Source organism: Oncorhynchus mykiss, chromosome 31 (genome assembly GCF_013265735.2).
Source record: "Oncorhynchus mykiss isolate Arlee chromosome 31, USDA_OmykA_1.1, whole genome shotgun sequence".
In the NCBI taxonomy this organism is placed as follows: Eukaryota; Metazoa; Chordata; class Actinopteri; order Salmoniformes; family Salmonidae; genus Oncorhynchus; species Oncorhynchus mykiss.
Window position 1 is genome coordinate 121,239 of NC_050571.1, and position 17,300 is coordinate 138,538.

At 45.0% G+C, this 17,300-nt stretch overlaps 1 protein-coding gene across 4 annotated transcripts in view; it reads right to left on the minus strand.

Moving 5' to 3' along the window:
* Positions 1–3,261: 3,261 nt before the first annotated feature.
* LOC110526785 (protein FAM193B) overlaps positions 3,262–17,300 on the minus strand; it is a 35,830-nt gene continuing 21,791 nt past the window's right edge. For all 4 annotated transcript variants that reach the window (XM_036970041.1, XM_036970043.1, XM_036970042.1 and 1 more), the window contains 5 exons: positions 15,408–15,644; positions 12,213–12,449; positions 4,750–5,686; positions 4,381–4,456; positions 3,262–4,177 (listed from right to left, as the gene is read on the minus strand). In XM_036970041.1, coding sequence (XP_036825936.1) covers positions 4,105–4,177; positions 4,381–4,456; positions 4,750–5,686; positions 12,213–12,449; positions 15,408–15,644 — 1,560 coding nt within the window. In that variant the 3' untranslated portion in view covers positions 3,262–4,104. The remainder of the gene's footprint in view (positions 4,178–4,380; positions 4,457–4,749; positions 5,687–12,212; positions 12,450–15,407; positions 15,645–17,300) is intronic.

The following is a 17,300-nucleotide window of genomic DNA, read 5'->3' on the forward strand; positions in this document are numbered from 1 at the left end:
GATTACTTTCCAAACGTTCATTTTTGTTTAAAACACAACCATTTGTCACAATTTCATACAAAATAATAGCATTGTACAAGGGGGTAATGAATCTATCGTTCTGTGTCATCCACTGTCGTTGACTCCTACAGTTTGAGGAACATTGATAAACTACACCATAATGACTTACTCAATGAGGACTCTATGGTTGCACCCTATTCCCTATATAGTGCACTACCTTTCACTATAGCCCTACGGGGTCCTGGTCTAAAGGAGTGCACTACATAGCGAATAGGGCACAATCTTGAACTCAGACTTGATGTTGAAGCTACAAACCATTAAATTAATGAACAGCGTTGGTTCAGCCTGTGATGTCATAATGAGGGGTCACACGTTGGCACAATCAGAGCAGTACGATTTGGGGTCATGAGAGCACATTACCAGGATAGATAACCAACCCACACATGGTGTCCATGACAGTATAGATAACCAACCCACACATGGTGGAGGGGTGTCCATGACAGTATAGATAACCAACCCACACATGGTGTCCATGACAGTATAGATAACCAACCCACACATGGTGTCCATGACAGTATAGATAACCAACCCACACATGGTGTCCATGACAGTATAGATAACCAACCCACACATGGTGTCCATGACAGTATAGATAACCAACCCACACATGGTGGAGGGGTGTCCATGACAGTATAGATAACCAACCCACACATGGTGGGGGGGTGTCCATGACAGTATAGATAACCAACCCACACATGGTGTCCATGACAGTATAGATAACCAACCCACACATGGTGGAGGGGTGTCCATGACAGTATAGATAACCAACCCACACATGGTGGAGGGGTGTCCATGACAGTATAGATAACCAACCCACACATGGTGGAGGGGTGTCCATGACAGTATAGATAACTAACCCACACATGGTGGGGGGTGTCCATGACAGTATAGATAACCAACCCACACATGGTGGGGGGGGTGTCCATGACAGTATAGATAACCAACCCACACATGGTGTCCATGACAGTATAGATAACCAACCCACACATGGTGGAGGGGTGTCCATGACAGTATAGATAACCAACCCACACATGGTGGAGGGGTGTCCATGACAGTATAGATAACCAACCCACACATGGTGGAGGGGTGTCCATGACATTATAGATAACCAACCCACACATGGTGGGGGGTGTCCATGACAGTATAGATAACCAACCCACACATGGTGGGGGGGGTGTCCATGACAGTATAGATAACCAACCCACACATGGTGTCCATTACAGTATAGATAACCAACCCACACATGGTGGGGGGTGTCCATGACAGTATAGATAACCAACCCACACATGGTGGGGGGTGTCCATGACAGTATAGATAACCAACCCACACATGGTGGGGGGGGGGGGGTGTCCATGACAGTATAGATAACCAACCCACACATGGTGTCCATGACAGTATAGATAACCAACCCACACATGGTGTCCATTACAGTATAGATAACCAACCCACACATGGTGGGGGGTGTCCATGACAGTATAGATAACCAACCCACACATGGTGGGGGGTGTCCATGACAGTATAAATAACCAACCCACACATGGTGTCCATGACAGTATAGATAACCAACCCACACATGGTGGAGGGGGTGTCCATGACAGTATAGATAACCAACCCACACATGGTGTCCATGACAGTATAGATAACCAACCCACACATGGTGTCCATGACAGTATAGATAACCAACCCACACATGGTGTCCATGACAGTATAGATAACCAACCCACACATGGTGGGGGGGGTGTCCATGACAGTATAGATAACCAACCCACACATGGTGTCCATGACAGTATAGATAACCAACCCACACATGGTGGGGGGGTGTCCATGACAGTATAGATAACCAACCCACACATGGTGTCCATGACAGTATAGATAACCAACCCACACATGGTGGGGGGTGTCCATGACAGTATAGATAACCAACCCACACATGGTGGAGGGGTGTCCATGACAGTATAGATAACCAACCCACACATGGTGGAGGGGTGTCCATGACAGTATAGATAACCAACCCACACATGGTGGGGGGGTGTCCATGACAGTATAGATAACCAACCCACACATGGTGTCCATGACAGTATAGATAACCAACCCACACATGGTGGAGGGGTGTCCATGACAGTATAGATAACCAACCCACACATGGTGGGGGGGTGTCCATGACAGTATAGATAACCAACCCACACATGGTGTCCATGACAGTATAGATAACCAACCCACACATGGTGGAGGGGTGTCCATGACAGTATAGATAACCAACCCACACATGGTGGGGGGGCTGTCCATGACAGTATAGATAACCAACCCACACATGGTGTCCATGACAGTATAGATAACCAACCCACACATGGTGGAGGTGTGTCCATGACAGTATAGATAACCAACCCACACATGGTGGAGGGGTGTCCATGACAGTATAGATAACCAACCCACACATGGTGGGGGGGGGGGTGTCCATGACAGTATAGATAACCAACCCACACATGGTGGGGGGTGTCCATGACAGTATAGATAACCAACCCACACATGGTGTCCATGACAGTATAGATAACCAACCCACACATGGTGGGGGGTGTCCATGACAGTATAGATAACCAACCCACACATGGTGGAGGGGTGTCCATGACAGTATAGATAACCAACCCACACATGGTGGAGGGGTGTCCATGACAGTATAGATAACCAACCCACACATGGTGGGGGGGTGTCCATGACAGTATAGATAACCAACCCACACATGGTGTCCATGACAGTATAGATAACCAACCCACACATGGTGGAGGGGTGTCCATGACAGTATAGATAACCAACCCACACATGGTGGGGGGGTGTCCATGACAGTATAGATAACCAACCCACACATGGTGTCCATGACAGTATAGATAACCAACCCACACATGGTGGAGGGGTGTCCATGACAGTATAGATAACCAACCCACACATGGTGGGGGGGGCTGTCCATGACAGTATAGATAACCAACCCACACATGGTGTCCATGACAGTATAGATAACCAACCCACACATGGTGGAGGTGTGTCCATGACAGTATAGATAACCAACCCACACATGGTGGAGGGGTGTCCATGACAGTATAGATAACCAACCCACACATGGTGGAGGGGTGTCCATGACAGTATAGATAACCAACCCACACATGGTGGGGGGGGTGTCCATGACAGTATAGATAACCAACCCACACATGGTGGGGGGTGTCCATGACAGTATAAATAACCAACCCACACATGGTGTCCATGACAGTATAGATAACCAACCCACACATGGTGGGGGGTGTCCATGACAGTATAGATAACCAACCCACACATGGTGGGGGGTGTCCATGACAGTATAATGTGCGCTAACATGACATCCTCCAAACCATAAGACCTATTCTGATCTTAAAATCAACGTAAGATCAACAGTGAACTTAAAATCAACGTAAAATCCTTTAGAGACAATTGATTATCTAAAAGAGTGCCCATAAACAGAGCGCTGTGTGTTGAGGGAGAGATGGGGGAGATTACCCTAAACTAAAGACAGTCAAAGTTCATCGTGGGTCAGTACCTTTAGAGAACAGAAGCACCAAATAGAACCAACCAATAACAATCCAAGAAGGTTTCTACAATGTTAAAATGTCCCACAATTACAATAAAAACACATTTTTATTGTAAAACGGTAACTGTTTTCCATACTACATAGTGAAGTACACAGTAGATCAGATCTGATAGACGGAGAACCAACACCCCCGTCTTGTGTCTCAACCTGGATCTCTCATCTCCCTCGTTGTGAAACAGCAAAGAGGCGGGTCCTCAGTCAGGCCCGTGTGTGTGTGTGAATGATCCCTGGCTGTCAGCCAATAGCATCGCAGTCCTGACCAATGGAAAATGGTGTTGCACCAGGGTTCCTTGGCTTGGTGAGGAAGAAGAGGAAGAGTGGGAATGAGAGAAGGCCTCAGGCCGTCGGGGTTGTATGGACATAGTCACGTTGGGGGGGGGGGGGTTCTGCATTCTAGAACCCGTCAGTTACTGGGCTGCGTTGGAAGGAACCTATTTGAGGGTAAAGTTGGACCAGTTTACTGCAACCTTCTGGCGGGTCTGTTTAGCAGAGTCAAGGCAAAACCTACAGAGAGACGAGAGAAATATCACAACATGGTTTTATTACCAGGAGGCTGGTGGCGCACCCCCCCCCCCGGCCTCCCCCTCACCAAAAAAAGTCCAGTTTCCCCAGACAAAGACTAAGTCTAGAATCACTTTTAATGGAGAATGTCTGTTTGGTAAAGCGGCCCCTAAATGTTTCGGATCGTCACCGAGGCCGAGCGTTACCTTTTGAAGTATTCCACCTCACGATCAATCTCATCCATTTCTTTTGGGTCCACGTCTTTAGGGAGAAACACATCGTCTAGGGGAGAAGGAAACAGGACAGAAACATCACAACCAACGAACGGTCACGCTGTCAGATCGCTTTATCATTCACACTGACGTCTCCCTTCCTACATGTATTACACAAGAGACAGTCAACTAGAGGGTTGTCTAAACTAACGTACCTGACATGTCTCCTCTCCTACAACATGTATTACACAAGAGACAGTCAACTAGAGGGGTGTCTAAACTAACGTACCTGACATGTCTCCTCTCCTACAACATGTATTACACAAGAGACAGTCAACTAGAGGGTTGTCTAAACTAACGTACCGATGTTGCGGCTGGTTTTCTCTCCCTTGTTCTTGTTCTTCTTATTCTTCCCCTTGGGTTGCTGCTGCTGCTGGGCTTGGTTGTGATTGGCTGAGGTGACAGAGTGACCTTTGGCCTCTTGCTCCTCCCCCTTCCCTCTTTGGGTGCTGGGGGCACCGGTGCTACTCACTGTCCCGTTGGTGGCCTGCTGCCGGGTGGGTCTGGTCTCCTCCGCCCTCCTTGCCCCGGTTCTCTGGCTCTCAGCCGAGTGAGGTGGTGGTTTGGAACCAGAACCAGCCTTAGAACCCACAGCATCAGAACTGTTGGGACCAGTTTTCTGCAACTCCGCAGCTGCTTTGGATCCGGGTCTGGTCTGGTTCTGTTCTGGAGGCAGCTGGTCCTGACGTTGCTGCTTCTTGCCCTTCTTCAGCTTGCCAGCCCCAGCATTAACCCCAGGAGTAGGAGTAGTAATGTTCTTGGGCTCAGCTGGGGTCTCCTCTTTAGGCTTAGCTACCTTAATAGAGGCCTGGGTCTGGATCGACGCAGGGGCCTGGTGTTTATTCTCAGGCCTAGCAGAGAGGCACCTCTCTGGGGAGCGCACCCGGATCAGCTTGGAGAGGCTGGGGGTGGTGTGGAGCCTGTGAACATCCTTCCCCCCAGTACCAACCCCTGGTCCCCCTACCCCAGGTACAGTAGTACTAGCAGGGGTTGAGATGGGGCCGATGGGGGAGTTGTCCCGGGGATGGGCCTCCTCCCAGCCGCTGACCAGGTCCAGATGGCTCTTGAAGGTACCCAGGGAGAGAGGGGCCAGGTCGAGGTCTATCTGCTGCAGATCAGAGCAGGAGGAGCCGTTGAGGTGGGAGAGAAGATGGTTGCCCTCCAGAGTAGCAGCCTTCTTCGGGAAGTCATTCACATCCAGGTTGAGGTCGTACATGGAGAACGACGCACGGATAGAGTCCTGCAAGGTCGAAGGTCAACGTTGTTATTTTAGAAAAGAGAAGAAAAGCAGCAATAAGTTTAATGAACCAAAACTGCCAGTTTAATAAACCAACATTTAAACTGCCAGTTTAATAAACCAACGATTAAAACTGCTAAACTGCCAGTTTAATAAACCAACGATTAAAACTGCTAAACTGCCAGTTTAATGAACCAACGATTAAAACGGCTAAACTGCCAGTTTAATAAACCAACGATTAAAACTGCTAAACTGCCAGTTTAATGAACCAACGATTAAAACAGCTAAACTGCCAGTTTAAGAAAACAACATTTAAACTGCCAGTTTAATAAACCAACATTTAAACTGCCAGTTTAATAAACCAACATTTAAACTGCCAGTTTAATAAACCAACATTTAAACTGCTAAACTGCCAGTTTAATAAACCAACAATTAAACTGCCAGTTTAATAAATCAACATTTAAAACAGCTAAACTGCCAGTTTAATAAACCAACATTTAAACTGCCAGTTTAATAAACCAACAATTAAACTGCTAGTTTAATAAACCAACATTTAAACTGCCAGTTTAATAAACCAACATTTAAACTGCTAAACTGCCAGTTTAATGAACCAACGATTAAAACAGCTAAACTGCCAGTTTAATAAACCAACATTTAAACTGCCAGTTTAATAAACCAACATTTAAAACAGCTAAACTGCCAGTTTAATAAACCAACATTTAAACTGCCAGTTTAATGAACCAGCGATTAAAACAGCTAAACTGCCAGTTTAATAAACCAACATTTAAACTGGCAGTTTAATAAACCAACATTTAAAACAGCCAGTTTAATAAACCAACATTTAAACTGCCAGTTTAATAAACCAACAATTAAACTGCTAGTTTAATAAACCAACATTTAAACTGCCAGTTTAATAAACCAACAATTAAACTGCCAGTTTAATAAACCAACATTTAAACTGCTAAACTGCCAGTTTAATGAACCAACATTTTAAAACTGCCAGTTTAATAAACCAACATTTAAAACTGCTAAACTGCCAGTTTAATAAACCAACATTTAAACTGCCAGTTTAATAAACCAACATTTAAAACAGCTAAACTGCCAGTTTAATAAACCAACATTTAAACTGCCAGTTTAATAAACAAACATTTAAACTGCCAGTTTAATAAACCAACGATTAAACTGCTAGTTTAATAAACCAACATTTAAACTGCCAGTTTAATAAACCAACATTTAAAACAGATAAACTGCCAGTTTAATAAACCAACAATTAAACTGCCAGTTTAATAAACCAACATTTAAACTGCCAGTTTAATAAACCAACATTTAAACTGCCAGTTTAATAAACCAACATTTAAAACAGCTAAACTGCCAGTTTAATAAACCAACATTTAAACTGCCAGTTTAATAAACCAACATTTAAACTGCCAGTTTAATGAACCAACATTTAAAACTGCTAAACTGCCAGTTTAAGAAACCAACATTTAAACTGCCAGTTTAATGAACCAACATTTAAAACTGCTAAACTGCCAGTTTAATAAACCAACATTTAAACTGCCAGTTTAATAAACCAACATTTAAACTGCCAGTTTAATAAACCAACATTTAAACTGCCAGTTTAATAAACCAACATTTAAACTGCCAGTTTAGTAAACCAACATTTAAACTGCCAGTTTAATAAACCAACATTTAAAACTGCTAAACTGCCAGTTTAATAAACCAACATTTAAACTGGCAGTTTAATAAACCAACATTTAAACTGCTAAACTGCCAGTTTAATAAACCAACATTTAAACTGCCAGTTTAATAAACCAACATTTAAAACTGCTAAACTGCCAGTTTAATAAACCAACATTTAAACTGCCAGTTTAATGAACCAACATTTAAAACTGCTAAACTGCCAGTTTAAGAAACCAACATTTAAACTGCCAGTTTAATGAACCAACATTTAAAACTGCTAAACTGCCAGTTTAATAAACCAACATTTAAACTGCCAGTTTAATAAACCAACATTTAAACTGCCAGTTTAATAAACCAACATTTAAACTGCCAGTTTAATAAACCAACATTTAAACTGCCAGTTTAATAAACCAACATTTAAACTGCCAGTTTAATAAACCAACATTTAAAACTGCTAAACTGCCAGTTTAATAAACCAACATTTAAACTGGCAGTTTAATAAACCAACATTTAAACTGCTAAACTGCCAGTTTAATAAACCAACATTTAAACTGCCAGTTTAATAAACCAACATTTAAAACTGCTAAACTGCCAGTTTAATAAACCAACATTTAAACTGGCAGTTTAATAAACCAACATTTAAACTGCTAAACTGCCAGTTTAATAAACCAACATTTAAAACTGGCAGTTTAATAAACCAACATTTAAACTGGCAGTTTAATAAACCAACATTTAAACTGCCAGTTTAATAAACCAACATTTAAACTGGCAGTTTAATAAACCAACATTTAAACTACTAGTTTAATAAACCAACATTTAAACTGCCAGTTTAATAAACCAACATTTAAACTGCCAGTTTAATAAACCAACATTTAAACTGCCAGTTTAATAAACCAACATTTAAACTGGCAGTTTAATAAACCAACATTTAAACTGCCAGTTTAATAAACCAACATTTAAACTGCCAGTTTAATAAACCAACATTTAAAACTGCTAAACTGCCAGTTTAATGAACCAACGATTAAAACTGCCAGTTTAATAAACCAACATTTAAACTGCCAGTTTAATAAACCAACATTTAAACTGCCAGTTTAATAAACCAACATTTAAAACTGCTAAACTGCCAGTTTAATAAACCAACATTTAAACTGCCAGTTTAATAAACCAACAGGCAGAAATAATGCAGTGGGACTTGAGGTTACACCATCAGCTGGAACGGTGTAACCCTTTCCTCAGCGGAGGGATGGTGTCCCCTTTCCTCAGCAGAGGGACGGTGTCCCCTTTCCTTAGCAGAGGGACGGTGTCCCCTTTCCTCAGCAGAGGGACGGTGTCCCCTTTCCTCAGTGGAGGGACAGTGTCCCCTTTCCCCAGAGGAGGGACGGTGTCCCCTTTCCTCAGCGGAGGGACAGGGATAATGTAATGTACTGGGTCTATGGCCTACTGAGCATAGCCAATATGCAGGGATAATGTACTGGGCCTATAGTCTACTGAGCATAGCCAATATGCAGAGATAATGTACTGGGCCTATAGCCTATTGAGCATAGCCAATATGCAGGGATAATGTACTGGGCCTATAGTCTACTGAGCATAGCCTATATGCAGTGATAATGTAATGTACTGGGTCTATGGCCTACTGAGCATAGCCAATATGCAGTGATAATGTACTGGGCCTATTGCCTACTGAGCATAGCCAATATACAGTGATAATGTATTGGTCTATAGCCTACTGAGCATAGCCAATATGCAGTGATAATGTACTGGGCCTATAGCCTACTGAGCATAGCCAATATGCAGTGATAATGTACTGGGCCTATAGCCTACTGAGCATAGCCAATATGCAGTGATAATGTACTGGGCCTATAGCCTACTGAGCATAGCCAATATGCAGTGATAATGTACTGGGCCTATAGCCTACTGAGCATAGCCAATATGCAGGGATAATGTAATGTATTGGGCCTATAGCCTTCTGAGCATAGCCAATATGCAGTGATAATGTACTGGGCCTATAGCCTACTGAGCATAGCCAATATGCAGTGATAATGTACTGGGTCTATGGCCTACTGAGCATAGCCAATATGCAGTGATAATGTACTGGGTCTATGGCCTACTGAGCATAGCCAATATGCAGTGATAATGTACTGGGCCTATAGCCTACTGAGCATAGCCAATATGCAGGGATAATATAATTATTGGGCCTATAGCCTACTGAGCATAGCCAATATGCAGTGATAATGTAATATACTGGGTCTATAGCCTACTGAGCATAGCCAATATGCAGTGATAATGTAATGTACTGGGTCTATAGCCTACTGAGTATAGCCAATATGCAGGGATAATGTATTGGGCCTATAGCCTACTGAGCATAGCCAATATGCAGTGATAATGTACTGAGCCTATAGCCTACTGAGCATAGCCAATATGCAGTGATAATGTACCGAGCCTATAGCCTACTGAGCATAGCCAATATGCAGTGATAATGTACTGAGCCTAAAGCCTGCTGAGCATAGCCAATATGCAGGGATAATGTACTGAGCCTATAGCCTACTGAGCATAGCCAATATGCAGGGATAATGTACTGAGCCTAAAGCCTACTGAGCATAGCCAATATGCAGGGATAATGTACTGAGCCTATAGCCTACTGAGCATAGCCAATATGCAGTGATAATGTACTGGGCCTATAACCTACTGAGCATAGCCAATATGCAGGGATAATGTACTGAGCCTATAGCCTACTGAGAATAGCCAATATGCAGTGATAATGTACTGAGCCTATAGCCTACTGAGCATAGCCAATATGCAGTGATAATGTACTGGGCCTATAGCCTACTGAGCATAGCCAATATGCAGGGATAATGTACGGAGCCTACAGCCTACTGAGCATAGCCAATATGCAGGGATAATGTACTGAGCCTACAGCCTACTGAGCATAGCCAATATGAAGGGATAATGTACTGAGCCTATAGCCTACTGAGCATAGCCAATATGCAGGGATAATGTACTGAGCCTATAGCCTACTGAGCATAGCCAATATGCAGGGATAATGTACTGAGCATAGCCAATATGCAGGGATAATGTACTGAGCCTATAGCCTACTGAGCATAGCCAATATGCAGGGATAATGTACTGAGCCTATAGCCTACTGAGCATAGCCAATATGCAGGGATAATGTACTGAGCATAGCCAATATGCAGGGATAATGTACTGAGCATAGCCAATATGCAGGGATAATGTACGGAGCTTAGCCAATATGCAGGGATAATGTACTGAGCATAGCCAATATGCAGGGATAATGTACTGAGCATAGCCAATATGCAGGGATAATGTACTGAGCATAGCCAATATGCAGGGATAATGTACTGACCCTACTGCACAAAACTCACTACAGAACTGTTTTTAAATAGGTTAATGATGCATAGGTTTCCGTTGATTTAAAAAACAGTAGATCTAGGTAGTATGAGAGGCTACATACAGACAGACACCTGTTAGTCCGGCTGATTGAGGTAGTGTGTACATGTAGATATGGTTAAAGTGACTATATACAGTAGAGGCTATATAGAGTAGAGAGGCTATATACAGTAGAGAGGCTATATACAGTAGAGAGGCTATATACAGTAGAGGCTACATACAGTAGAGAGGCTATATACAGTAGAGGCTACATACAGTAGAGAGGCTACATACAGTAGAGAGGCTATATACAGTAGAGAGGCTATATACAGTAGAGAGGCTATATACAGTAGAGAGGCTATATACAGTAGAGAGGCTATATACAGTAGAGGCTACATACAGTAGAGAGGCTATATACAGTAGAGGCTACATACAGTAGAGAGGCTACATACAGTAGAGAGGCTATATACAGTAGAGAGGCTATATACAGTAGAGAGGCTATATACAGTAGAGAGGCTATATACAGTAGAGAGGCTATATACAGTAGAGGCTACATACAGTAGAGAGGCTATATACAGTAGAGAGGCTATATACAGTAGAGAGGCTATAACAGTACTTCACAACCCCCTACGCCTATTTCACAGTGCCCTACGCCTATTTCACAGAGCCCTACGCCTATTTCACAGTGCCCTATTTCACAGTGCCCTACGCCTATTTCACAGTGCCCTACGCCTATTTCACAGTGCCCTACGCCTATTTCACAGTGCCCTACGCCTATTTCACAGTGCCCTATTTCACAGCGCCCTACGCCTATTTCACAGTGCCCTACGCCTATTTCACAGTGCCCTACGCCTATTTCACAGCGCCCTATTTCACAGCGCCCTACGCCTATTTCACAGTGCCCTACGCCTATTTCACAGTGCCCTACGCCTATTTCACAGCGCCCTATTTCACAGCGCCCTATTTCAGTGCCCTACGCCTATTTCACAGCGCCCTATTTCACAGCGCCCTATTTCACAGTGCCCTACGCCTATTTCACAGCGCCCTATTTCACAGCACCCTACGCCTATTTCACAGTGCCCTACGCCTATTTCACAGTGCCCTACGCCTATTTCACAGCGCCCTATTTCACAGTGCCCTACGCCTATTTCACAGCGCCCTATTTCACAGCGCCCTACGCCTATTTCACAGTGCCCTACGCCTATTTCACAGTGCCCTACGCCTATTTCACAGCGCCCTATTTCACAGTGCCCTATTTCACAGTGCCCTACGCCTATTTCACAGCGCCCTATGCCTATTTCACAGCGCCCTATTTCACAGTGCCCTACATATGGACAGTGATCATGCGACTCCCAAATTGCACCCTATTTCCTATATAGTGCACTACCATGGGCCCTGGTCAACGGTCAACAGTGCATAATTTAGGGAATAGGGTGCCTACCCTTAGGGACTCAGATATCCTTACCTTGATGGTGTTCTTGATCTCCTCTAGCCGAGAAGTCAGGAAGGAGTTGACCCTCTCTAGTTCCAGCTGGGGCCACTCCAGCAGCCGACTAGCCTCCGGGCCCTCACCGTACTCCACATCCTCCTCCTCCTCCTCCAGGCTAAGGTGGTCTGGGTCCTCACTGGGCTCTGGAGGGGTGGAGGGGGGGTCGCTACCAGCTCCCTCACCATCACCACTACCCGCCTGGGTCTGCTTCTCCTGAGGTGGGGAGAGGCAGACGGTCAGACGGACACGGTCAGACAGTCAGACATACAGTTAGACAGTCAGACATACGGTTAGACAGTCAGACAGACGGTTAGAAAGTCAGACAGACGGTTAGACAGTCAGACAGACGGTTAGACAGTCAGACAGACGGTCAGACAGTCAGACAGACGGTTAGACAGTCAGACAGACGGTTAGACAGGCGGTTAGACAGAGAGTTCGACAGTCAGATAGACGGTCAGACAGACAGTCAGACAGACGGTTAGACAATCAGACAGAGACAGACAGACGGTTAGACAGTCAGACAGACATACAGAGATAGACAGACGGTTAGACAGTCAGACAGAAGGTTAGACAGTCAGACAGACATACAGAGATAGACAGACGGTTAGACAATCAGACAGACATACAGAGATAGACAGACGGTTAGACAGTCAGACAGACATACAGAGATAGACAGACGGTTAGACAATCAGACAGACATACAGAGATAGACAGACGGTTAGACAGTCAGACAGAAGGTTAGACAGTCAGACAGACGGTTAGACAGTCAGACAGACGGTTAGACAGTCAGACAGACGGTGTGACGGTCAGACAGACGGTGTGACGGTCAGACAGACGGTGTGACGGTCAGACAGACGGTCAGACAGTCAGACAGACGGTCAGACAGTCAGACAGACGGTCAGACAGTCAGACAGTCAGACAGACGGTCAGACAGTCAGACAGACGGTCAGACAGTCAGACAGACGGTTAGACAGTCAGACAGACGGTTAGACAGTCAGACAGACGGTCAGACAGTCAGACAGACGGTTAGACAGGCGGTTAGACAGAGAGTTCGACAGTCAGATAGACGGTCAGACAGACAGTCAGATAGACGGTCAGACAGACAGTCAGACAGACGGTTAGACAATCAGACAGAGACAGACAGACGGTTAGACAGTCAGACAGACATACAGAGATAGACAGACGGTTAGACAGTCAGACAGAAGGTTAGACAGTCAGACAGACATACAGAGATAGACAGACGGTTAGACAATCAGACAGACATACAGAGATAGACAGACGGTTAGACAGTCAGACAGAAGGTTAGACAGTCAGACAGACGGTTAGACAGTCAGACAGACGGTTAGACAGTCAGACAGACGGTTAGACAGTCAGACAGACGGTCAGACAGTCAGACAGCCGGTCAGACAGTCAGACAGCCGGTCAGACAGTCAGACAGACGGTCAGACAGACGGTCAGACAGTCAGACAGACGGTCAGACAGTCAGACAGACGGTTAGACAGTCAGACAGACGGTTAGACAGTCAGACAGACGGTTAGACAGTCAGACAGACGGTTAGACAGTCAGACAGACGGTTAGACAGTCAGACAGACGGTTAGACAGTCAGACAGACAGACAGATGGTTAAACGGTCAGACAGACGGTCAGACAGACAGATGGTTAGACCGTCAGACAGATGAGTAGTGAATAGTGACGCCTCTAGCACTGCTGAGATGCCTTAGACCTCTGAACCAGGGTCTGTAGTGACGCCTCTAACACTGAGATGCAGTGCCTTAGACCTCTGAACCAGGGTCTGTAGTGACGCCTCTAGCACTGAGATAGATGCCTTAGACCTCTGAACCAGGGTCTGTAGTGACACCTCTAGCACTGAGATGCCTTAGACCTCTGAACCAGGGTCTGTAGTGACGCCTCTAGCACTGAGGTGCCTTAGACCTCTGAACCAGGGTCTGTAGTGACGCCTCTAACACTGAGATGCAGTGCCTTAGACCTCTGAACCAGGGTCTGTAGTGACGCCTCTAGCACTGAGATGCCTTAGACCTCTGAACCAGGGTCTGTAGTGACGCCTCTAGCACTGAGATGCCTTAGACCTCTGAACCAGGGTCTGTAGTGACGCCTCTAGCACTGAGATGCCTTAGACCTCTGAACCAGGGTCTGTAGTGACGCCTCTAGCACTGAGATGCAGTGCCTTAGACCTCTGAACCAGGGTCTGTAGTGACGCCTCTAGCACTGAGATGCCTTAGACCTCTGAACCAGGGTCTGTAGTGACGCCTCTAGCACTGAGATGCCTTAGACCTCTGAACCAGGGTCTGTAGTGACGCCTCTAGCACTGAGATGCCTTAGACCTCTGAACCAGGGTCTGTAGTGACGCCTCTAGCACTGAGATGCCTTAGACCTCTGAACCAGGGTCTGTAGTGACGCCTCTAGCACTGAGATGCCTTAGACCTCTGAACCAGGGTCTGTAGTGACGCCTCTAGCACTGAGATGCCTTAGACCTCTGAACCAGGGTCTGTAGTGACGCCTCTAGCACTGAGATGCCTTAGACCTCTGAACCAGGGTCTGTAGTGACGCCTCTAGCACTGAGATGCAGTGCCTTAGACCTCTGAACCAGGGTCTGTAGTGACGCCTCTAGCACTGAGATGCCTTAGACCTCTGAACCAGGGTCTGTAGTGACGCCTCTAGCACTGAGATGCAGTGCCTTAGACCTCTGAACCAGGGTCTGTAGTGACGCCTCTAGCACTGAGATGCCTTAGACCTCTGAACCAGGGTCTGTAGTGACGCCTCTAGCACTGAGATGCCTTAGACCTCTGAACCAGGGTCTGTAGTGACGCCTCTAGCACTGAGATGCCTTAGACCTCTGAACCAGGGTCTGTAGTGACGCCTCTAGCACTGAGATGCAGTGCCTTAGACCTCTGAACCAGGGTCTGTAGTGACGCCTCTAGCACTGAGATGCCTTAGACCGCTGAACCAGGGTCTGTAGTGACGCCTCTAACACTGAGATGCCTTAGACCTCTGAGCCACTCGGGAGACCAAGCTGCCTCACGTAACAGAAACAGGCGATTACTACAAATATGAAGTACATCCACATGTAGACGTCCCAAACAAACACCAATACTTTAAGATGTATTAACTGATCTGTATTGGTGACTATTCCCACCACGTCATGTGACATCACCTTCTTCTTCTGTTTATGGCGTGCCCGCTTGGCAGCCTTAGCGCTGTTGGCTGGTTTGTGCTCTGAGGAGTTGATGAAGTCCAGCAGCTCGTCCACGTCTCGGTGGTCGATGGAGGTGGACACGGCCGGGTCAGAGTCCCGTCTCTGGGGAAGACACTCCTCCTTACGACGCGTCAGCCGGGACCGGAGCTTCTCTCGGATCTCTGTGTAGTTACGGCTGGTCGGAGCCGCCGGGGGCTAGAGGGAGGACAGGATATGATCAGAGGAGAGATAACCCTTATTTAATAGGATGCGTTTCATTTCAATATCTTTCTGTCTTCCTTTGCCCTTGTTCACTCCCCTTTAGACATCTGTAAAGGTTGGATAGGTGACAGTAACATGGCAGAAACTAGTTGGAGAGTACACCTATCCAGCCATCTCAGATGTAGAGGAAGGATGGCAGAAGGGAGGAGAGCATCTTTGTGGATTGAAACCCGAGCCATAATCTTTTTGTTGTTGTATGTTTATTGGCTAGAGAGAGAGACCAAGATGAAAAGGTAGGAGAGAGAGAGTGTTGAACGAGCAGAGGGTTGGATTCCGACCCATGCTGGCAGTGGTACATCGTACACGTGCAACACAGGCAGCGGGTTAAGACTGTTGGACCGCCCGAAGGTCACCGGATGGCACATTTAACAAGTGCTCCATACATTCAATCACAATCCATTACTAAAGAGACGGACCGCTCTGTGTCCAAAGAACTTACTTTTGTCACTCACTGTTTATACTGTTCATGCTTTTAATGCTATTTCAATAAATGACTAAGTGTGCCATACTATAAATTAGGAATGAGAATTGCCAGGGACCTCACAATTCTATATGTATTGCGATTTGAGACCGTGATTTAATTGTGATTCGAGACTGTGATTTTATTGTGATTCGAGACCGTGATTTAATTGTGATTCGAGACTGTGATTTTATTGTGATTCGAGACCGTGATTTTATTGTGATTCGAGACTGTGGTTTTATTGTGATTCGAGACCCTGATTTTATTGTGATTCGAGACTGTGATTTTATTGTGATTCGAGACCCTGATTTTATTGTGATTCGAGACTGTGATTTTATTGTGATTAGAGACTGTGATTTTATTGTGATTCGAGACCCTGATTTTATTGTGATTCGAGACTGTGATTTTATTGTGATTAGAGACTGTGATTTTATTGTGATTCGAGACTGTGATTTTATTGTGATTCGAGACTGTGATTTTATTGTGATTCGAGACCCTGATTTTATTGTGATTCGAGACTGTGATTTTATTGCGATTCGAGACTGTGATTTTATTGTGATTCGAGACCGTGATTTAATTGTGATTCGAGACTGTGATTTTATTGTGATTCGAGACTGTGATTTTATTGTGATTCGAGACCGTGATTTTATTGTGATTCGAGACTGTGGTTTTATTGTGATTCGAGACCCTGATTTTATTGTGATTCGAGACTGTGATTTTATTGCGATTAGAGACTGTGATTTTATTGTGATTCGAGACTGTGATTTTATTGCGATTAGAGACTGTGATTTTATTGTGATTCGAGACTGTGATTTTATTGCGATTAGAGACTGTGATTTTATTGTGATTCGAGACCCTGATTTTATTGCAATTCGATGTCCCAAACATATTGGCCGTGAGGCTGTCTACGAGAGCCCGTCAGACGACTGACTCATTGTTGGAGGTAAAAGCAATAATATTTTTGTGGAAATTGTGATTTTGGTTGTTTTGGATACTTTAAAACCATTTTCATTATAGTAATTATTTAGCATGCTCATGGTGAAAACGCAAGCTCAAACTTCCCTGAGAGAGTGTCGCAGCCGACACTCAAGATAACATGCTACAAATCAATGACGTTTGGCTGGTTTAGA